Here is a 21,072-nt window from a genome sequence, read left to right on the forward strand (position 1 = left end):
ATTCAGTCCTTGGCAGCATGTTGCGCCTCTCTCCATGACAGTTTCATCTTTTCCAACTCCAGTGTCACAGTTCTGAGCCAGGTGGTTTTGGCCTTCTGGGTTTTTTTTGCTTGGTGTTGTCCATCTTAAGGCGACTCTCATGATCTGACCCTGTTCCAGGGCATCTATTAATATATGGGTCATTTTTTTTAATGGATTTTCTGGATTGGACATATTTTAGGGAAAAAAAGCCAAACTTGTTGTGCTTATAAAAATCATTTGCACATAGTTTTGAGGCTGTTTCATTTGAGGCCTGGCACTGTATGATAGTCAATTAGCAGTTTTTATTTTTAAAAGTTGCATAAAACTTTTTGTATTTTTTCTGTTCCCCCTTTTTTAACATCCTGTATTCAATCATCAGAGAAATTAAATGAACGACAGAAGAAAACAATTAATAACAAGAAGACCAAAGATCAAAAGGGATATATATAATCTTGAAAATTAAAAAAAAAAAGAAAAAAAGAGGTTATTAAGGCCTTGTAAATGACCATAGTTCTGATGGCTTTCTGATTTGTCAGTTTCTGATTTTTAATGTTTCAAAGCACAGTTTCGTTCATGCTTGAAGTGGTGGATATTGGTCTTCCTTTTAGACCATTTGCATTTATGGATGAGAAGCTTACCATATAAAATGAGAAAATTCAAAATAAATAGCCTCTTTCCATATAATTTTTCTCCATAATAAAAAGTTACATCTTTTCTCTGTAAATTAATCTTAGCTTAAACAAAAGTTCAACATCAGTCCAGAAGAATTTTTCATAAATGCATTCATAAAATAAATGTATAATTGTTTCTGTGCCAGCACAGCACACAGGATTCAGACAGATTGCTTCTATATTTGCCTAAAAAGTGATTTGTTGGATAGATTTAGTTTATGATTTTATAACACACTTCACTAACTTTATTGTTGCCTAAACTTTTGTTGTAAAAAGTCCAGACTGATTTCCAGTAAATGCTCTCAAAGTGACTTTTCCAGTAGTTTTTGCAGCTAGAAGTTACAGGGCAGTGCATCATGTTTATACATATTATTATCACAGTTGTTTCCTTTATGTTGATGCTATTTAACAAACATGTGTCTTAATGTTTGACTGTTCATTAGACATAGTACTTCCCTGCAACACTCTCAAAAAACATACAGGTCCTCCATCACATACGATGCTATGTTCTCGTGCTACAAAGATGCAGAATCATGCTGCAACCTCAGAGCTATGATGCTGCCCTGCGCATGCGCGGAGGAAGGCTCCGCCCCCGGCTCGAGGGTTTTGTAAAGGGTCACGTTGCGCTGCAGCAGTGAAACAGGAGACCGCTCCGCATCCTCCGCACCTTGCTCACCTGCTCTCTCTGTGCCCAGACACCCATCAGCAGGTAAGAATTCACTCTGACTTTATCAATACGACACCTTTATACACTCCTCATGTGTTATTGATTATAAAAAGATGATAATATTGATGATGATGGATAGAGGTGATGCTGCTCTACACCTAAAGCTAACGTTTCCTCCTAGCTAAGTTGCCGTTAATTAACAGCAACCGTTGGTACTTGTTGCTCCTCTGTCGTCGTCTCCTTCGACAAAAACACATTTAAGTTGCCTCAGTTTGGGGTGTTTTATTCAATTAAAGTTGCATATTTTAACCCACTGTCGAAATACGCAACAGGAAGTGCGCAAAAATGATGACCTTCAAGGATGAAAGTGCACAGACACGAGTCTGCGGCCTCTGCTCTCGGTTTAAATCAGCACACCCTGTTATTTTATATGTTTGATGAGTGTACATGGAGGTGATGAATCATTATGGTAGCAGTGTCATTGCCTGTGTGTGAGTGTGTATCTGTCCCTGAGCACGTAGACCATCCCTGATGTGATGGGAGGCGGGGCGCGCTGAGCAGGAGTGTAACGTTACTATACTATACTAAATGTCTAATGTATAAAATGACATATCTCACTGCACTAGTACAATTAGACCTCATCTTATAAGCATAACACTAGAACATCACATATTTTCATTCAGTTGACGTCAACACAAACGTCACTGTGCTGTATTTCTTAGTCCTGTCTGATTTTAAACTGAATGTATTTGGGGTTTGGGCTGTTTCTCAGACTAAACAAGCAATTTAAATATGCAGATTTGGGTTTTGGGATAATATGAGGGGCATATTCCACTGTTTTCTTATATTTTATCGCTATTATTTACTGTGCTTAGTTAATTTTGGCCTCTTTTTTTGTTTAAAATAGCTTAAATGAATGCTGCTCATTAATATTCTGTCGACTAATTGATGAACCAACTACTTGTTTTAGCTCTAGAAAATAGAAATACCCTGAAGGTTCATTGGCTATTTGTACCATCAGACTGGATGTAAATCCCATTAGCATATCACTAGAACACAGGGGACATATTAACATACACTATGATTTAATTTAATGGGAATTCTTATTAGTTTTACATCAACAGGTTGTACTGTCTGTAATCACGTTTTTTTTTTACTCAATAACTCTTTTAACCTTAATCCTTTGACTATATCTGCAATGGCAACACAAAACCTATCCAACTTGTCATGCAAATCATGAAGGTTGAAAAACAAGAAAACAGTTCACCTGTGTTTCAGAGGGCAATGCCACCCTGTGTACTTTGCCCATTTTCACCAGTGTCACCCTCTCTCTGAATCGCAATGCACGCAGCCTCGACGTCCGCCACAGGCTGTTGTATCAGAGAGCTGCATGGGAAACAGTGCTCCTGCTAGCTCTGCTGGATCAAGGCCTGTGGATAGTAACAGCCCGAGCACAGGAGCGTCCGTCAGTGCCAAGGCCAGCAGCAGCCCGTCTGGTAACAAAACACAGCAGTCCAAGCAGGCTTTTTACTTTTGAGTAGTGCTTCCCCGCAGGAGCCATTTCATCTGCTTAAAGCTCACGCAGCTTGCAATGTAGAGGGAAAAAAAAAAACAAGGTGGGTAAACCTCCAGATGGTGATAATGATACAGCTGAGGCAACAACACCTAGCAACACAAAATACATCCTATTTTCTTTTCCATCCTTTCCTTGCCCTCGCACTTAAAATGAAATATTAACTATCTGTAAGTGTTAGAGGTGCCAGTCCCTGCCTACAGCCTGACTTCGCAATATAGTTTGCAAGCTTAAAAATATAGTAGTTTAATGCTTGCAGCAATGCTTCAGAAAAAGACCTGTTGCTGCATGATTGCTATAGATGTAGATTCTGGGTTGAGTTTGATGTTAATGTGTTTGTGGTCTCTAATTGTGTCATGGGATGGTAAGTGAGCCTCTGCAGCATCTGACTGTTGTAGCATGATCTAATCAGCCTGTCCTTTCCAACGTGAAAGCTTAAAGTAGATGGAAGCACCAGATATGTGATGACTGACGGGATAATGGGTTTGAATTAAACCTGAATTAAATAGTTGTGTCACCATATTAAATGGCAAATGTGAATTTGCAGTTTTTCCTTTGATTTGTCTGGTTTGCAGTATGATTGCTGTGCACTGCATTTGACCGATGGTTAGTTGTGGTGTTTTTTAACATGTAGCAGTCACACTTTGAGTAGTTGGTAAGTTACGTCACAGTAGGGAGTTGGCTGTTGCATCTTGATGTCGCACTGCAGAAATGGTGTTGAGTTTGAACACTGAGCAACAGGCTGGACTGGAAATCACAGAGGGGCACGATGGAGAGACAACTAAATATTGAGCTTAGTGATCCGCTGTCTCTCCCTGTCATCTCTTAAACAATTTTCAAATTTCATCCTAATACTGCCTAATTTGAATGAAACATTATTCCAAAATGTACATTTTTTGTGCCCACTTTAAAACTTTACTGGTGAAGTGCCTATAGTTGTCAAATCTGCAGTGATGTCCTTCATCAGAAGATAACTGATGATGCACACTTTACAGCACTGTCTGGAAGATAAACCTTGTCACCAGTGATACTGCGTGATGAATGGCATCAGAGGGTTACCACTTCAGATCATGTCAGAGTGACATTTTGCAGCTGGGTCAATTTTACTGATAAGGAAGATGATTCTTAAAACAAGCATTTCAGTGTTTGTGCTGCTGAGGTGCCCTTGAGCAAAAGAAAAGAAATTCCTTCCGTTATCTTAAGATTTCAATGGGCCAGCACAAATTGTTTAAAAGGTTTCGAGACTTGTATCATATATCACATTAGCCTAATGCGTTAGCAAAGGATGATGATTGGTCGTTATCAATGCAGTAGCTTAGGGTTAAACAGTATGCTGTGTCTCAGTTCATATTCTTCTGTACTTACACTTGCTGTGCTTTCACACTGGCAAATATGGCAAAATGCAGTGCAGTATAAGTACCCGGATGATGTACGCATAACGCTCAAACGGTTCAGTGTGGATCGCTGGATATTTTTACCCTCAATGGTCGCCATCTTGTCTACATAGCAGAAGGGGAGGGACCACCTAACTTGTGAAAATGGCGGCCGAGGAAGCTGCAGCGGCTGCTGTAGTTCTGGTGAACAAGCAAACAGGTTGGCAGATATTTTGGTGTGCGACAGTCGCAGAGTTGCAGTCAAATGTTGGCATTAAATCTCAATCCGGTTGCAATTTGCCATTAAAAAGAAGAAAAAACAAATAAATGCTGTCAAAATTCAAATACTACACAAGTAAGTACATAGTGTACACAGTGTGCCACATGGAAGTGTACTAATGGAAGTACTGGAATTGAGACACAGCAATAGACCGTAGAAAGATGGACATCTCCCCAGAGGTGAAGCCAAAGCATCTCGATCGCCCCTGGTGGCTGGCTGCAGTACAGGTCATAATCAACGCCCCCTCCATGTTAGCGGATGCAACACGGGCCAAAATTCAAATCAAAGTACACATCAAATACATTTTTCACAAAGATGGTTTCTGTCATTTTACCTGGTTCTCATCACGTTGATGCTTGTTCAAGTATTTATTTTTTTCAAATCTGCTTTTGATCAGTAATTTTGTACTATAAAATGAGGGTGTGGCATGATGATTGACAGCTACCCTTGACTCGTCATTGAATCAGGACCGTGATATCGCAGCTCCATTCTCCAATCACTATTGCACAGACTGGCCCAAATGATGTCACCAACACAATATGCCATATCCGGGATATTTTGGCTTCATTTTTGTACAGTGGAAGGAAGTGGAGACATGTTGTCCATGTATACAGTCTATTGTTGAAACAGTCACCTCACTCATCAGGCCAAATGTGCAGCCTTTGCTGTGTGCTGTAGCACCACTGCTTGATTTCCCCTGAAGCTTAATATGCCTAAAATTACATTAAAATTAATCTCTTCTGACATCAGTGGAGGTGTTGTTCACCCCAGGGGAGGTGGGATGACTCCACTATAAAACACTGACAGACAGCCAATGAGTTACAACTAAAGTCATCATCATCACTCATCCAGCAGTGCTTCTGTTGATAGATTTTGTCATTAAATCAATATTTCTTTACAGTTAATGTTCCTCCATTTTGTTACCAAGCAGCATTGACCAGACAGTTTCACTGTGCAACATTCCCACTTGGCTTTTCAAAGATGTCACCAGCTTGTGGTGACTAATTGTGATGAAGGATAGCCAAATTTTAAGGGCATGCAGGATTTAAATGCCTCAAACTAGTTTGCTTCACAGGTTTCAATTGGGCAATGGAGCTTCTCTGTATAGACCACTTGAGGAAATGAAGTGTAGTGCAGGATACTTAATAATTCAACCAATCAGTCGTTCAAGAAAGGTTACCAGTTCATTAAAGGATAAAAATCTTCACTCTTAACTTGATTAATGTTTTGTATAATTCGGATGCCCTTATTTTAGTTTGTCACACCAGCAGCAGGTGATGATTATTGAGTGTGCGGGACACACTGGAGCTGCGTGTTGTCAAGAAATAAACTGTTCTGTGATCCTGAGAAGTGAGACTGTCAGCAAAGCCTGAGATTCACAGATGATGTTTTAAATAGAATAAAAACAGAATGAAATATTTTTGGTTCATAACGGCTCCCACAACATCACTTTATGGATATTTATTCATAGGATCAATTTGCCCACAGAACAGAAAGTGTTCAGAAGTAGAAAGGTGCCTAACTATATATATTTTCCACAGCGTCTGTGTTTTTCTAACAAACCTGCTCCAGGCTGATCATATATCAGAGGCAGGTCACATGTTGGCAGCAGGGCATTGTCCCTCAAGGTCCTCTTCTTAAGCTTTCAGCCAGTATAAAAGATGTGTGACCAGAAACATTTCCAGGCATCATTGTGTCATTGAGCTCCGTATTTCCTATTGAAAAGAATGTTTTGTCTTTGAAAGTTGTTTCATAAGCTCACGTATTTGGTAACTTTGCTTTGTGTTTGACTGAATATTGCACAAAATGTACATTTCACGTCGCCTTTCAAAGTATTTTGCAATGTTTCCTCAGCAGAAACCCAACCAGACACTGCACTAGTGAAAATGTATTGTTGAGACACGCAGGTGCTTCACAAAAGATAGCAGGTATTTGCTGAGCATGAGTTTTGTCTGGCTAACAGTGGAGCAGGGCTGTGCAAATATAAACATACTGAAGCCCCACACTTCATGCTTTTGCCCTTGGCTTGGCCTTTATGAAGTGTAGATAACCTCTCTTATTCACTGGAGAGATCTGCATGAACATCTTTTGGTCAAAGTGTTCCCCTCGGAGGACACCTTGTTCCCTGCCGGCCTGGCCTCTTTTATTTCACCTGTGTGTAGAATTTAACTATCAGCAGTGAGCCGTGCTTGACTTTTGTGTCGTGGTATCTGCACACTGTTTTCTTTGAGAGGCCTGTGTGTATGTGCTCTCTGAAGGTTGTTATCTCATAGCTTTAAGCTGAGGATTAGCACAAGGGATACCGGGAATGTCAGGCAGTGTCCTACCACAGCAAAGCAGCCTCAGTTGGGAATCCAGTGGTCAGTTTATGTTGAGCTACGCTAACACTCCTGTTATATATTTTTGTGTTGCATGATCCAGTTAATGTGCTTTAAATTGTAAATCTAGTGTCTCACACTAAGATTTCTCTCTCTGTGGTGACAAAATACTATTTATCCTCAGATATTTGTCACTAAAGGAGGAGCTTCAACCCATCAAGCAGATAAATCTATAGCTGATCCAATATCATGGCCCATACTGGTGCACTTGTGATGCTGAACAGAGCTATAACGTGTGATGCCATTTGCTGGGCGTGTCTTGGCAACTGGAGCAGTCGACCAGAGAGGAAAGTCACAGCATGTTCTCTAGTGCAGCCTGCATTAGTGGGAGTGATGCGTTTTAGTGATGAGTGAAAACTGGAATTTACAAATCCCATGCGTGGTCATCTTGTATGTGTCTAGTAGTAAGCCTCAGTGATTGCAGTAGGAGGTTTGAAGGCAAAGGCAAAGACATAAAAGGCGTTTATACGTGCAATGCACAAAGAGAGATATAATGACATTAGGGGACGACAGGAGGAGTGTTGCTGAGGAGAGTGAAACGAGCCGTGTTGCATCCAGTCCTGCGGCTATAAAGGGGACTGGCAGCAAAATATATAGGAGCTGCGTTACATAATCGCTCCCTCTCTGTCTTCTGTGCTACCAGTGGGGTGGGGAGGGGAGGGGTTATGTAACTGCTTATTTACGGCAGAGCGATGAAGGGAATAGGGGACATAATAATCTGGTTTGAAGCGTGTGCGTGCATGTTCACACGTCGTGACAGCGCTGCTGCTGCTGCTGCCACCAATATGGCCAGGCAACATATAAAAAAGATTTTTTTTTCTTAACGCAGACAGTTTCTGTCTATGTATTTTTGACACTTATTTTCTCTAAGGAGGCAGGAAGCACATCTTCTGCTCATAGTCATTTTATCACATCTCACACACACGCTGGGTCCATGGATTGTGTGACTTGAGGTGCCATCTTGTAGGAATTTTGTCAGATTCTCCCATCCTCCTACCGTCAGTGAGAAGAGCTTAGTAGTGCTGCAGCGAGGTAGCCATGTTGTAGACAATAGAGGGGCACATGAAAGAGGCCAGTGCTGGGCAGTCGTCCAAATCAACACACCGTGAAACAAAGTGACCTCCTAATGGCTTTCTCTCTCTTTCAGCCACCATGACTCACCAGTATCCCGCACTGACTGCTGAGCAGAAGAAGGAGCTGCAGGAGATCGCTCAAAGGATAGTAGCTCCAGGAAAAGGCATCCTCGCAGCCGATGAATCCACCGGTATGCACGTCTGTGTGTGTGGTTGCAAAAATATAACGTCACTCATATCTTTCCTGTGAAGTTCTATATGCCAGAGAAACAATATTACCAATATTAAAATCACAAAATCACCAATACTTTTCTTCCTCTGTTTATTAAGGCTCAATCACAATACACCCCTTTCTCTCACCTCTTAGCCCACACCCCTCTGTCAGTGCTACCTGGCCCTAATCCTAACCCTTGTATCAATGTAGTAGTAATGATGTCTCAGTAGCTAACTAGCTAGCACTGATTTGTGCATGACAGTCTCACATTTTGATGTTTCCATGTTGCATTCCCCCCCTTTGATGGCATATGACGCCCAAAATTTAACTAGAGTCCAGCATAGGACTGCACACTATGCAATGGATAGATATACAGATTTGTGACAGTATTTTAGTGGGAATGGTAAATTTTGCATTTCATTTTCACTTAAAAAGATATAAATATGATGGCGAAGTGATTTCTGCAGGGGTCTGTACCAAACAAACATGTTACCTTACGTGTGGAATATGATTTGTAGGCCGAGGCATCTCTGCAACTCACTTTATTTATAATGAAATGTTGTTACACAGGTTGAGCACAGGTTGCTAACATTAGCCTACAGAGCACTGTGAGTGAAACAGTGTTGTTGTTTTTGTTTTTTTTTGTTTGCTTTTTTGACGACTTGATTGATTGATAGCATGAAACATGTAAAGCTGTAAAAGGAATTGCTGGTGTCCATGTTTTGCTGTCTCCATCAGTTAAATGTCATTGTGATAATACCATTATTGCCATAGTTGCGTTTGTGTACATTAACACCATCAATGATTATGACTATACTGATGGTAAATCAGGGTCTCATTCCACAGGGGAAGTTTTCAACCACTTCTCTTTTTAACGGTCTTCCAAAGGGCAAAGGGGCACTTGAATACAAGGGGTAGGGGTAAAAATAAGGGATAGGATTTGACCCAAGTCTGTCTTAACTTAAGTCATGACTGAATGCCTTTGTGTGTGTTGTCTACAGGAAGTATGGCAAAACGTTTGAACCCCATCGGGGTTGAGAACACAGAGGAGAACAGGCGTCGCTACCGCCAGCTGCTCTTCACAGCCGACCAGCGCATCGACAGCTGTATCGGAGGGGTCATCTTCTTCCATGAAACCCTCTACCAGAACACAGACGATGGCACTCCCTTTGCCAAGCTCATCAAAGACCGCGGCATTGTTGTTGGGATCAAGGTATGCCATGTTCAGTGTTGTCGTCAGCAACTTAAATATTTAAACCTATTGAGTAGACGTCATTTTATCAGGAAATAGTGGGCTTCATCTCAGTCTCCTGACTCTTGCCTTATTTGGTGGCTCTTTGCCTCCGAATGTCCCCACAGCCTCTGTGTTGATATTAGATTACGGCCAAGTATTTCAGGTCAGCAGGCAGAAGCACAGCTATCATTTGTTTGGCTGGTAAAACTAGAGAGGCTCCTACACTGTGTATGAAAACACAGACTGGTTGTCAGCTTGTTTAGACACACACAGACACCCACCCAAAACAGCAGATCAGGTTTAGAGGAAAAACTGGGTGAAAGATCATTCAGGACGTACGCTCAGGAAAGTTGTGTTTAGTTGAGAGAGCGAAATTCAGCAGGATTTTGTTTCAAATGTTCTACATGATACAGAAAACCAAGAATGTCTGCTACACTTTCTACAGGTGGACAAAGGTGTTGTGCCCCTCGCTGGAACAAATGGAGAGACCACCACTCAGGGTACGAGACATTAGGAACACAAACACTCTCAAAGCATCACAAATATTACCCCCCCCCGCTGTGTTTGTAATGGATATTCTGTGAATGTGTTGGAGTGTAGGTCTGGACGGGCTGTCTGAGCGCTGTGCGCAGTACAAGAAGGACGGCGCAGACTTCGCCAAGTGGCGCTGCGTACTGAAGATCAGCGACACCACCCCGTCTGAACTGGCCATCTTTGAGAATGCTAATGTCCTGGCCCGATATGCCAGCATCTGCCAGCAGGTTGGTGTGAGGATGTTAGTTAGTTAGGTTAAAGATGTTATTCTCAATCTAAGAATCAAAAGTTGATTTTGAAAACATCAGCGTTGATTTGTGATTTAGGGAAGAATATGGGAGTTTGCCTTTAAACTTATGCTTTGTAATGTCTCTTAGAATGGCATTGTTCCTATTGTGGAGCCTGAGATCCTTCCTGATGGAGACCATGACCTGAAGCGTTGCCAGTACGTCTCTGAGAAGGTAACCTCCTGATGACTATGTACAACACTAACCACTGTATACATCCTGTAAAGTTTTCATTTCACAACATGTTAGCAACAGTGCTCTCACGTGTCTCTGTCTGTGCCGTTAGGTCCTAGCTGCAGTGTACAAGGCTCTGTCAGACCACCACGTGTACCTGGAGGGAACACTGCTGAAACCCAACATGGTCACAGCCGGACACTCCTGCCCCCACAAGTACAGCAGCGAGGAAATCGCCATGGCTACCGTCACTGCCCTGCGCCGCACTGTGCCTCCTGCCGTCACAGGTCAGACACAGATCAATCTAAGAAACTACAGCTAATTTGCAGGGATTCATTTGATACCTGTGTATTATTAAAGGAATATATACCTTGAAATATTACCTGAAAGCTACTGTTATCACTAATATGTAATTCTAGAAAATACACTTAAATATATTGTGTAAATACTTTTTACTTTTAAAAGTACCATAAGTGCTATTTTGGTTAATATTTAGTTAGCTGCAAGTTTAAAAGCAGTGGTTCTTTTTAAAAAATAATTTCCTAGAAGCACATGCCCCATTTAAACCATTTAATTAAAGTAAATATTTATTTGTCATTCATTTATTGCTGCTTGCCAGAAAAAAATCTATATTTTTGTGTATTTAATCGACCTGACCTTTTTGGCTTAGCATTTAATTGGAATTAATTGATTGGAAGTGTACCATTTAAATGCTGCCTCTTTTTTTATACATACAATTATTGCCAAATTACAGTGCAGTACTTTCTGGAAATCTACATAATAAATTAGTAGGACATTGTTAAGGATTTTAGGGCCCATAAAATAAGGCATTAAGGCATTGTTAATTATTCCCATCCTCAGATATTAAGAAAGCCAGATCACTTTTATTGAAAGAGTTACAAGGCTTAAATTGAGGATTCTCTACTGGCATTTTCAGGGGCCACTTGACAAATGACAGGACGTCAGGAGACACTTAATAAGCAGACATTTTTTATATTTATCAGAACATACATTAAATGAATTGTCTGTTTTCAACCTTTCGATGTTTGCTGTCCACACTCATCTTTGCCAAGAGGAAAGAGAGGCATGCAGGGGCGGCTGTAGGATTTGATGACATTCAGGGCTTAGCTGGGACTTCTGTTAGGGGGTCCGGGAAAATCTGCCCTGACACTTTTTTTTATAAACAAGCTCTTTTTTTATGCACTTTTGCTTCATTGTGAATTAGAAGTCAAAGTCACCAGGTTTGACCAGTGGGCCCTCAAGTTGAGCATCATTGGCTTACATGTTGTATAAAATCATTTTTAAACAGATGAATAACGTGCGTCTTTGCTTGTGTCCATTCTTTCTCAGGAGTGACATTCTTGTCAGGTGGCCAGTCTGAAGAAGAGGCCAGCATTAACCTTAACGCCATTAACAACTGCCCGCTCGCCAAGCCCTGGGCCCTGACCTTCTCCTACGGCCGCGCCCTGCAGGCCTCTGCCCTGAACGCATGGAGAGGAGAGCTGAGCAACGAGAAGGCCGCCACCGAGGAGTTCATCAAGCGTGCTGAGGTCAGACAAAACTGCAAACAGACATCAGACAAGAGTAAAATAAAACAAAGCTCCTTCGTTCAGTATAGTTACATTTTTCTGTCTCTCTTTCAGGCAAACGGTCTGGCTGCCCTCGGCAAGTACGAGTCCAGCGGAAGTGGTGCTGCTGCAGGAAAATCCCTCTATGTGGCTAACCACGCCTACTAAACATGTACCACACTCCGCTGTGGCCTAGTTATAGTCTTATATCTGCTCTGCTATTCCCCCTCACTCTTCCATCAATCACAGGCCTGCGCTGTCTACTGTACTTTAGAGTTATTCAGTTATTAAAATTACATGATTAGATATATGTATTTAAAAACATAATGTGAAACTACAGTGAACAGGCTTGTTTTATTTTTCTATTTAACCAAACAAATCAAATCTGCTTTTAGACAATTTGTGACTCAAGTGGAGTGTCAGAGATAGGAAGTCCGAGGCTGCAGAATTTAATCAGAAGATAACCAGTCAGTGGTCAATTCATGCCTATTCTCTGCTCCTGTCTCCCCCACATTATTAATCTTAAGCCACTCCCAAGCAGGGAGGTGTGTGTGTCGGTGTTTCGCTTCTGTCAGAACGCAGTGTCATCCTCAAAGCGTTGTACTAACATCCTAACTGACAAGTGGGACCAACCAATTATTAGCTGTATCAGTACATCCGTTACGTGACAAGCAGTGTCACAGTGTTGACTTTTCAGATTGAGTTGATGTTTTGAGCGACTGTCCAAAAGTGCGGAGGGCTTGTTGCACTCTCAGAAAGCCGTAGCACCAGCAGAGGTCGGTAGACACTCTGTAAGAAACCAGTACACACCAGGATCCATCCCTAACAGTTCATCCTAACCTTTCTGTTCACAAGCTTCTAATCACCACTAATCAGAGGAACATCTTGTGTGTCTATTCTCAGTATAACATTATCTTTAAATTACATACAGTAATTAATGTATTCAGTTGTGTGAAGGTGTCGATATTATGTGATGCTTGTGTGTCATTCCCCCTTTCTGATTCCCCCAGCGCGCCCCACGATAACAGGAGATGGTTTCTATTGACGTAATGTGGACCAATACGTGAGGTTAGCGACGGGGGAAACAGTCACTGCTGTGTTGGAATACTGTGATGTTTGTGATGTCAATATTGTTCTTGAAGCACTCGGTGTGTCAAATAGTGGAGAAAAATAAACTAAAACTTTAAAACCTAGCAGAGATCTCTGTGTGTGACATTATTGCTAATAGTCCTAATATGTCTATCATTTATCTTTGGATGCTATTTTATTCTGCGTTCCTGACACTTGAACAGTCATGCAGTAGTTCTCTTGTATCACATTATTTAGTTTAGCAGGCCCAGACCTCCCCCCATGTTGTGTTCTTCCAGCCAGTTTATTTACATTTAGTTAAATACAGTGTTGGCGAAAGTATTTGGATCCTTTGCTTTAGTAAAAACATCCTCGATTCCCTTGGGTCCTTAAAGGTCTGGTGTGTGGGGTTTAGTGGCATCTAGTGGTGAGGTTGCAGCACTAAAACTACTCCCATGTGTCCAATGTGTAGAGCTACAGTGGCCAATGTGAAACACAAATATCTCCTATCTAGAGCCAGTGTTTGGTTTGTCCTTTCTGGGCTACTGTAGAAACAACATAACAGACACCATAGGAGACAACCTGTTATCATGCATCCATAGATGAGAACATCTCTATATGTATATATAAAACAGCTCGTTCTAAGGTCATTTAGACACTGATTTTTAGCTTAAAGTGATCATAGATAAATGAAAACATAGTTACGAATATTATTTACCATTTCTTTCAGCAGATGGCCCTTAATCCTACACACTGGGCCCTCAAAATTGACACACACCCGGATCCATCCCTAACAGTTGTTGAAATGTCCTTGAATTTGATGTTTAAGAAGGTGTGGTGACCCTGACTATCAGCACCACACCGTTAAAGTACTCGAAGTAAAAGTCCTGCATTCAAAATGGTACTTAAGTGAAAATATGTAAGTATTATCAGCAAAATTAACTCAAAGTATCAAAAGTAAAATGACTCACTCTGCAGAAAAATGGCCCCCAGTGTTCACTATTACACCGACATATGTTGAATGAATTAATATTATAGTTTTAATAGTGTGCAAGTTGCCTTTTACTGCTGTAATTGTTTAAGGCTGTGCTATTCTTAAACTGTTTGAATACAATTGGGTAGTTTAACAGAAATGCATCATATTCTATAGGGTCATAACGACATCCTGTGAGAAGCATGTATCTCTAAAAAGCCAACTTTTTCTGAGCTCAGAAAATCAGCCATGTTTTTAACTTTGTGTTGATGCATTTTCCAGCTGATCCAAGAGAGTTTAAAAAAAGTTAATTTAGTTTAATAAGTGGGAGAATTTCTTCAACCCACAAATATTCAGCAACAGTAATACAAGACAGCTAAATCTTGCATTAGTGGCTTGAAGGTCAGACCAGAAAGTCACCAGTATGGGCCTGAGATCAGCTTAATAAATTTGGATGGGCAAAGTAAAAAAAGAATGCCACCGCTGAGTTGCCTTTGAGCAATCCCCTTAGCTCCCCACTGCTCCAGTAAAGCTGCTCAATGTCAACAGAACACACTGTGGTTGTACTGGGCAGCTGTTGCAGTGTTGTGTGAATGTGCTATCATTGCTGCACAGGGTGTCTCTGAAAATCACAGCCTTTTTTCCCATAAAATCTCTCTGGATAATTAAAGTTAATAAATCAAAAAAGGATTACATTTTTATCTGATGCCGTCCACTTTTGTTTGCATCAATGACAGTGAACAGAAATTAGCCTATATTTTGAATTGTTTCTCTGTCAATCTCTTACAGTAATTTATGAACTTCCTTCCCTCAGGTGTGTACACAAGGTGGATAAAAATAATGAAAACCCTGCACAGAAGAGTGCAGACAAATATCAACAGAAAGCATAAAAATGTATGTGGTGTTAATGCTTAACAAAAAAATAAATAAATAAGAAAAAAAAATAAGTTGACACACGGTTTCTACATTTCTGATCACACTGTATTTAAGGAAAAATCAGTGTTAATCTGTGCATTTTTGGAAATGTGTCGGCTAACATTTAAACCACCACATGGGGGCGCTGGTTACCAACTTCCCACAAAGTGTTTGTGCGTTTGATATTTTCACGGCGTGTCCCGGCGGTAACTGTCCTTCACTGGATCTCGAACCGACGTACTGTCTTCTCGCCTTCTCTGTGTCAGGAAGGAGAGACGGAGAGTTGTATATTACAATCTCTAGTTAAATGTGATGAAATTGTTGCCATGTATCTGGACGGGGTGCGTTTGTTGTTTGTCACCGGCAAATCGCCTGCCAGCTTTCCGATCAATGGCGGTCATGTGACTTTCACTGCTTGTGTCCCAACAACAAACGCACCCCGTTCAGTTCATTGACAGAAATGGCTACCACGGAAGTGGGTGAGTAGAGTCATCATAACTGGATTTTTTATGAATTATTTTCCTCCTACAGAAACAGGCAGCGTTTACAGCAGATTACACACATTTACAGCAGTTTGTTAGAGCATATTTAACGCGTACAACAGTCGTAGCGACCCGAGCACGAGACTGTTTCCCCAACACCCTCTGAAGCTAACAGCTAGCTAGCCGCACCAGCAGTTGCAGCAATGATGCTCTACACAAGCTTTCACTGTTTTATTGCTGCCTTATGTCTTTAGTGTTCATTATGTATGTTTTATTTTATAGTTAGCAGAAACATTAGAGTTATTAAATTCCTCCAGACGGACTAAAACGCCATATTTTCCCATATATTGTATTTTTCTAGCTTTAAAACTAAACCAGATTCTTGCTGCAATTTCCTGTGTTGACCAATTGATGTTGCCTCTGCAAGACTGTACATCTTTGCCTTGTAATACTTAACTAAACAAAGTCCTGAGTAGGTCTGTTATACAGCACCTATCTTAGCCTGTTATGGAATAAACAAATATATGTAAACATAATTTAACCAATGATTAATCCTCTGCCATAGTGTGTGCACTTACAGGTAAAGTGTAATAAAAGTATATATATTGTATGCCATGATACAGGAACTATTTAACTTCAACTTCATTTTGTCAGCTAGGTTGGCAGACTGTTAACGTGTAAAATACGAGACAGGAGTTCCTGTCATTGGTTAATCTAGTGACAAATCAAGGTATCTGTCACAACAATGTAAAACACATATAATATCCATTATTGGTATATAACTGTCCTCTGCATTGATCTGCAAAATTGCCCACTATGGCCTAACATAACCAGAGATAATACAGAGACAACAACCACAGTGTAAATGCCATGATGCCATGGCAAACCCTCTGACAGATTTGTCTTTCTTGTAATCCTATGAGCAGCTGTCTCAGAAAGTTTCTTGGACTTAAACTTGATCTCCACAGTTCCTGTTAACAGCCATTTCACAATTACATTACAAACTGACGAAACAGCTACCTGAAACACTTTGCTATCTTCTTAAAGCTTCCTCCTGCTTTGTGGGCATCAATCATTTTAGTTTTCAGAGTTCTAGGCAGCTTTTCAGAGGAACCCATGGCTGCTGATTGACGGGACAAGGTTGCAGGAGTCAGAATATTTATAAGGCTTTGACATTTACATCACCTGGCCTTTCCTAACGATGATTGTGAACAAGCTGTAGCCCTAACGAGCTAATTGTGGTCTGAGACAGTGGTAAAAGTTGTCTGATTACGTATTATTACATGTTTCAACTGCAAACTTTATCAACATCTGTTTTTATCTCATAAGATAGTTTTCACTCTGTTCATCTCACTTAACTATTTTTTATTGCAGCAACATGTATCTAATGGACTGAAAAAACAATTGATTTTTATTATTCTAGTAGGCTACCAAAAGTTTAATTTGTATTTGCAGAATTAATAATTTCTATAATGAAAAACTGATACTTTGCACCCATGTATCAATACAATATTGCCACTCAAAATATTGCAATACTATGCTGTTTTGATTTTTTTTTTCCCCCACCCCTAGTATATATACTGTATGTGTATGTTATGCCTTGAGGCTAATCTGTCTCACTGTCTCTGTTTGTCTCTCAGAGCGTAGACGTGGCCAGCTTGCTGCTCTGTCCATAGCAGCGGTGGTCATCATCGTAGGAGTCCCTCTGTGGTGGCGAACAACTGAAACATACCGCGCCTGGTTGCCTGTCAGTCAGATAAATGAATTGGCAGATCTGCAGGTGTGTCCATGCTTCTTGCTATTACTTACACATCCATTCTATCTTCCAGGTATAATACACAAATGTAACTTTATAAAAATGTCCCTCTCTTTATGTATTTTATTTTTTAGCTTCAGTTGAGTGCTGATGTGGAGGTTGTGTTTGCACGTGGAACGGTGACACCAGAACAGCAGAAGAAGGTCCCACTGACACAGACACAAGATGAGGAGCATGCAGTAGATGGTGATTTATTTATGAACTCTGTCTATGAGCTGCTGGTAACAAAATTTGAAGACTGCAGGGTAATTCTTGTCTCAAATTCTTTTGTTTCCAGAGGACACAACTTTGAGGTACAGGTACGAGACAAGGTACCGCACAGCTACAATCATGGAGGAGGATGCTCTGAACCAGCCCACTGCTGCAGGTGAGATGTTGTCTGCCTGTCATATACAGCCTTCAGCCCATTATTTTGTTATCTCGGTGTAAGAACACAGGCAGTAATGTCTCTCTGTTTCTCATTCTTCTTCTTTAGAGGCAGATCTTTCTCTGCACACACTCAGTGAGAGTCCGTGTGGCTCTTTGGTTGTGTATGTGATCCCAGAGTCATCCTCACTTCTGCCTGAGGTTAAAACTCTCAATTTCTTGATTGTCTTCATCTAGATTCAGTTTTAAAGAGTATTGTTTGGCTACCGTTAACCCTTTCGTATTCTTTATGTCTTAAGTTTTTTATATGTGTGTATGTGTTGATAGTCTAATTAAAAGTCTCTGTGTAGTTTAATGCTTTGATGAATGTTGAAATGAGCTTTTCTGAGCTCATGGATCTCTGTGGAGTCAAGCAGCATATCTACTGAAAGGATATAATCAGTCAAATATATACTGTCATTACTGCTAAGAGTTGAACCAGTAACTGTCTAAACACAGTACTGGATAAGCAGAAGATAATACAATACCCAATACTGACCTGTACTTTAATTCCCCTCAGAATGTGGACGTGTATGTTGGTCAGCGACGGACAGCCCTGCTGCGTGTTGGTGCTCAGATGAGAGTGGGCAAGACAATAGATCAATTGCTGGCTCACCTGGAGCCTCGGATCAAGCAGGTGCTGCAGGTGATGTCTTTCAGCCACACCGACATCACTGCAGCCCTCAGCGACAGGGTCCGTCTCAGCCCTGGCAACAAAGAGAGCATCGCTGACAGTATGAGGGCCTTTAAATCCAGCCCAGGTTTGTTTCAGCACTGTCATAAAGTAGACTTAGCTTCTATTCCAGTCAGTATATACTTCAACTATATGAACACTGCTTGTTCTTATCTTCTCTTGAGGTTATGAGATAACATTCAGTCTGCTGAACCCAGACCCAAAGTCACACCGGCTATACTGGGACGTAGAGGGAGCTGTGCAGACCTACATCCAACCTTTGCTTACAAAACTGGCCCCTGTGGCCAACTTTAGCATTGACTCTCAGGTACTGTGAGTGCAAGTGAGTGAATGTGCACAATGACAAGATGTGCAGCTACTATATTTTGATAAACATATTTCCCTTACAGACCCTGTACTATGCCATGCTTGGTGTCAACCCACGCTTTGACAGCAGCCGCAGCGCCTACATACTCAACTCTGACAGCCTCGCACATGTCATCAACCCTGTGGAGGCTAGACTGGGTAAAAAAAACAACAACACACACACACTGAAGGTTTATCACGTTTGCCAAAAGCAGAAATGTGGTGGAGTTTGTTCCGGTGTGTTTATATCTGTATCTTTTTGTATTTGATTTTTAGGCTCAAATGCTGCATCTTCCAACCCGGTGTTGAATTTTCTTCTGTACGTCCCAGATGCCCACCATTCACCCCTTTACATTCATGACCACAGGAAACAGGAAGTGCCGTCTAATGCGTTTCACTCCCCACGTTGGGGTGGCATCATGGTAAGATAATAAAGAGCAATGCTGGGTGACAGTAGTGTAAATACTACGAATGGTTATAACTGATTATAAGTGAATATGTTCTGTTCATACTTTGTTAGCTATGCATTGTTAGTGATTTTACACTCTTATTTGTTGTCTTTAATGTCTTATCCATGTCTTCTTAGGTGTATAATGTTAATGGTTTCTATGGACAAGAGGCCGTGTTCCCCGTTGACATCAGCATCAACATGGCCAAAGTCATGGGAGTCTTCCTCGCACAGCTTCGGTAAGTGGACGCCTACAGTATGACGGATATTGGTTTTCCTGTAGACAAAAGGTAACTCTCCTTCACCATGTCCTGTCAGACTGTTGCTGGGAGTGCAGTCGTCCACTCCTCCCCCTGGCTTCATAGTGGCGCCATGTGGCAGTGCAGGACTAGCTGATTGGGAGCTGGACCGTCTCATGTGGAGTCGGAGTGTAGAAAATGTCGCAACAGCAACCACCACCATCACCTCACTGGCACAGCTGCTGGACCAGATAGGAAACATTGTTATCAACGACAACATTGCTGAACAGGTAAGACGCAGCTGCATCAATCAGTAGGTTTGTGTGTATTTGTGAGCAGGTATGAGTGTGTATAAAAGGTATACTTACTTACTAAAACGTCAGGCTGAAAGAGTGAATGAAGGAATTACAGTACCTAATTCGATATGTAGACTCTAAACAAAGTGTATTATGCCACTCTCTTTCCCATAATTGCATTGGTTGTGTCCAACCTGTGATTGTCATTGCTGCCCCTCAGGTGTCCAGTGCCGTCACATCTCTGCAGCTGGCTGTGGCCGAGCTGGAGGCGGGGAACCTCGGCTTTGCTCTGCAGTACAGTAAAGAGGCCATCTTGGCATCAGAGAGGGCGTTCTTTGACCCTTCACTCCTCCACCTCCTCTACTTTCCCGATGACCAGAAGTTTGCCATCTACATACCACTCTTCCTGCCCATGTGTGTGCCCATTCTGCTGTCACTGCTCAAAATAGTGTCTGAGGCCAGACAGAGACGCAGAGAGAAGCAAGCCAAGAAGGACTGAGAAACACCAATGTGACAGCAACAGCAAAAAACATGAACAAATGGTTTTATCGGTGGCCGTGGCATTTAGGCCCAAAGGTATGCATGAAGAGAGACTCATTTGCAGCATTGGGGTGTGGAATTGCAGTCATGTATGATTTTTATTGTTTCATGCCAGGAATTGTGTTTATTGTAAGATTTTAATGAACGGCTAGTGTGGAGGTGTGACACTGTATACTGGAAAGCTTGAATTGTTGTAAATGTGAACAAGTTTTATATTTGAATTCCACTTTCTATTCTAAGTTATTAACAAATAAAGACTTAAATAATAACTCATGTTTTTGCGCTTTAATTAGCAAGAGAATAAGAATAACCTGATTTATATAAAGTTGAGCAGGCACTCCTAAAGCAACTTACACCAATTTTGTCTAAGTTGAGGCTGAAAGAAGTAAACTGACTAAATAACATTAACATAAGGTCCACTTAATATATTTTTTCACAGCATTGCATCTTGCTGTCTTCATCAGTTTGTGATTCAGTGGTTTTTGAATTGTTTGTCTTGCTAGTCCGATGCATTTGTGTTTGTACTACAGCAGGGGTCATTGACCGATCCTGAATGTGACATGAGCAAGTCGGCAATGCATCCTCAGTGATATATTCACTTTGTATTTTCATATTTTTTTAATTGTGAAAAGGGCCAAGAAAAGATACAGACTGTTGACAAAACAGTCTCACCTCAAGCCTCATTTTGTAACTGCTTTTAATTGAATATGTGGAGGACATTGTCTGCACACACTAAGGAAATAAACATGAAGCAAATGATGGGTTTGAAGACAAATAAAATATTTACAGTAAATTCAATTTTGT

At 41.1% G+C, this 21,072-nt stretch overlaps 2 protein-coding genes across 2 annotated transcripts; both read left to right on the forward strand.

Moving 5' to 3' along the window:
- Positions 1–1,270: 1,270 nt before the first annotated feature.
- Positions 1,271–13,240, forward strand: aldocb (aldolase C, fructose-bisphosphate, b). The gene is made up of 9 exons (XM_050040813.1): positions 1,271–1,401; positions 8,111–8,227; positions 9,252–9,463; positions 9,930–9,984; positions 10,085–10,245; positions 10,396–10,479; positions 10,592–10,766; positions 11,830–12,029; positions 12,123–13,240. The coding sequence occupies exons 2-9, from the start codon at positions 8,116–8,118 to the stop codon at positions 12,213–12,215; spliced, it is 1,092 nt and encodes a 363-aa protein (XP_049896770.1). The 5' UTR covers positions 1,271–1,401; positions 8,111–8,115; the 3' UTR covers positions 12,216–13,240.
- A 2,184-nt stretch (positions 13,241–15,424) lies between these two features.
- Positions 15,425–20,537, forward strand: pigs (phosphatidylinositol glycan anchor biosynthesis, class S). The gene is made up of 12 exons (XM_050041301.1): positions 15,425–15,482; positions 17,126–17,265; positions 17,376–17,487; positions 17,579–17,668; positions 17,777–17,868; positions 18,227–18,467; positions 18,565–18,707; positions 18,790–18,904; positions 19,022–19,167; positions 19,332–19,432; positions 19,512–19,722; positions 19,949–20,537. The coding sequence occupies exons 1-12, from the start codon at positions 15,464–15,466 to the stop codon at positions 20,225–20,227; spliced, it is 1,689 nt and encodes a 562-aa protein (XP_049897258.1). The 5' UTR covers positions 15,425–15,463; the 3' UTR covers positions 20,228–20,537.
- Positions 20,538–21,072: the final 535 nt, after the last annotated feature.

This window comes from Epinephelus moara, chromosome 3 (genome assembly GCF_006386435.1).
Source record: "Epinephelus moara isolate mb chromosome 3, YSFRI_EMoa_1.0, whole genome shotgun sequence".
NCBI classification, from domain to species: Eukaryota; Metazoa; Chordata; class Actinopteri; order Perciformes; family Serranidae; genus Epinephelus; species Epinephelus moara.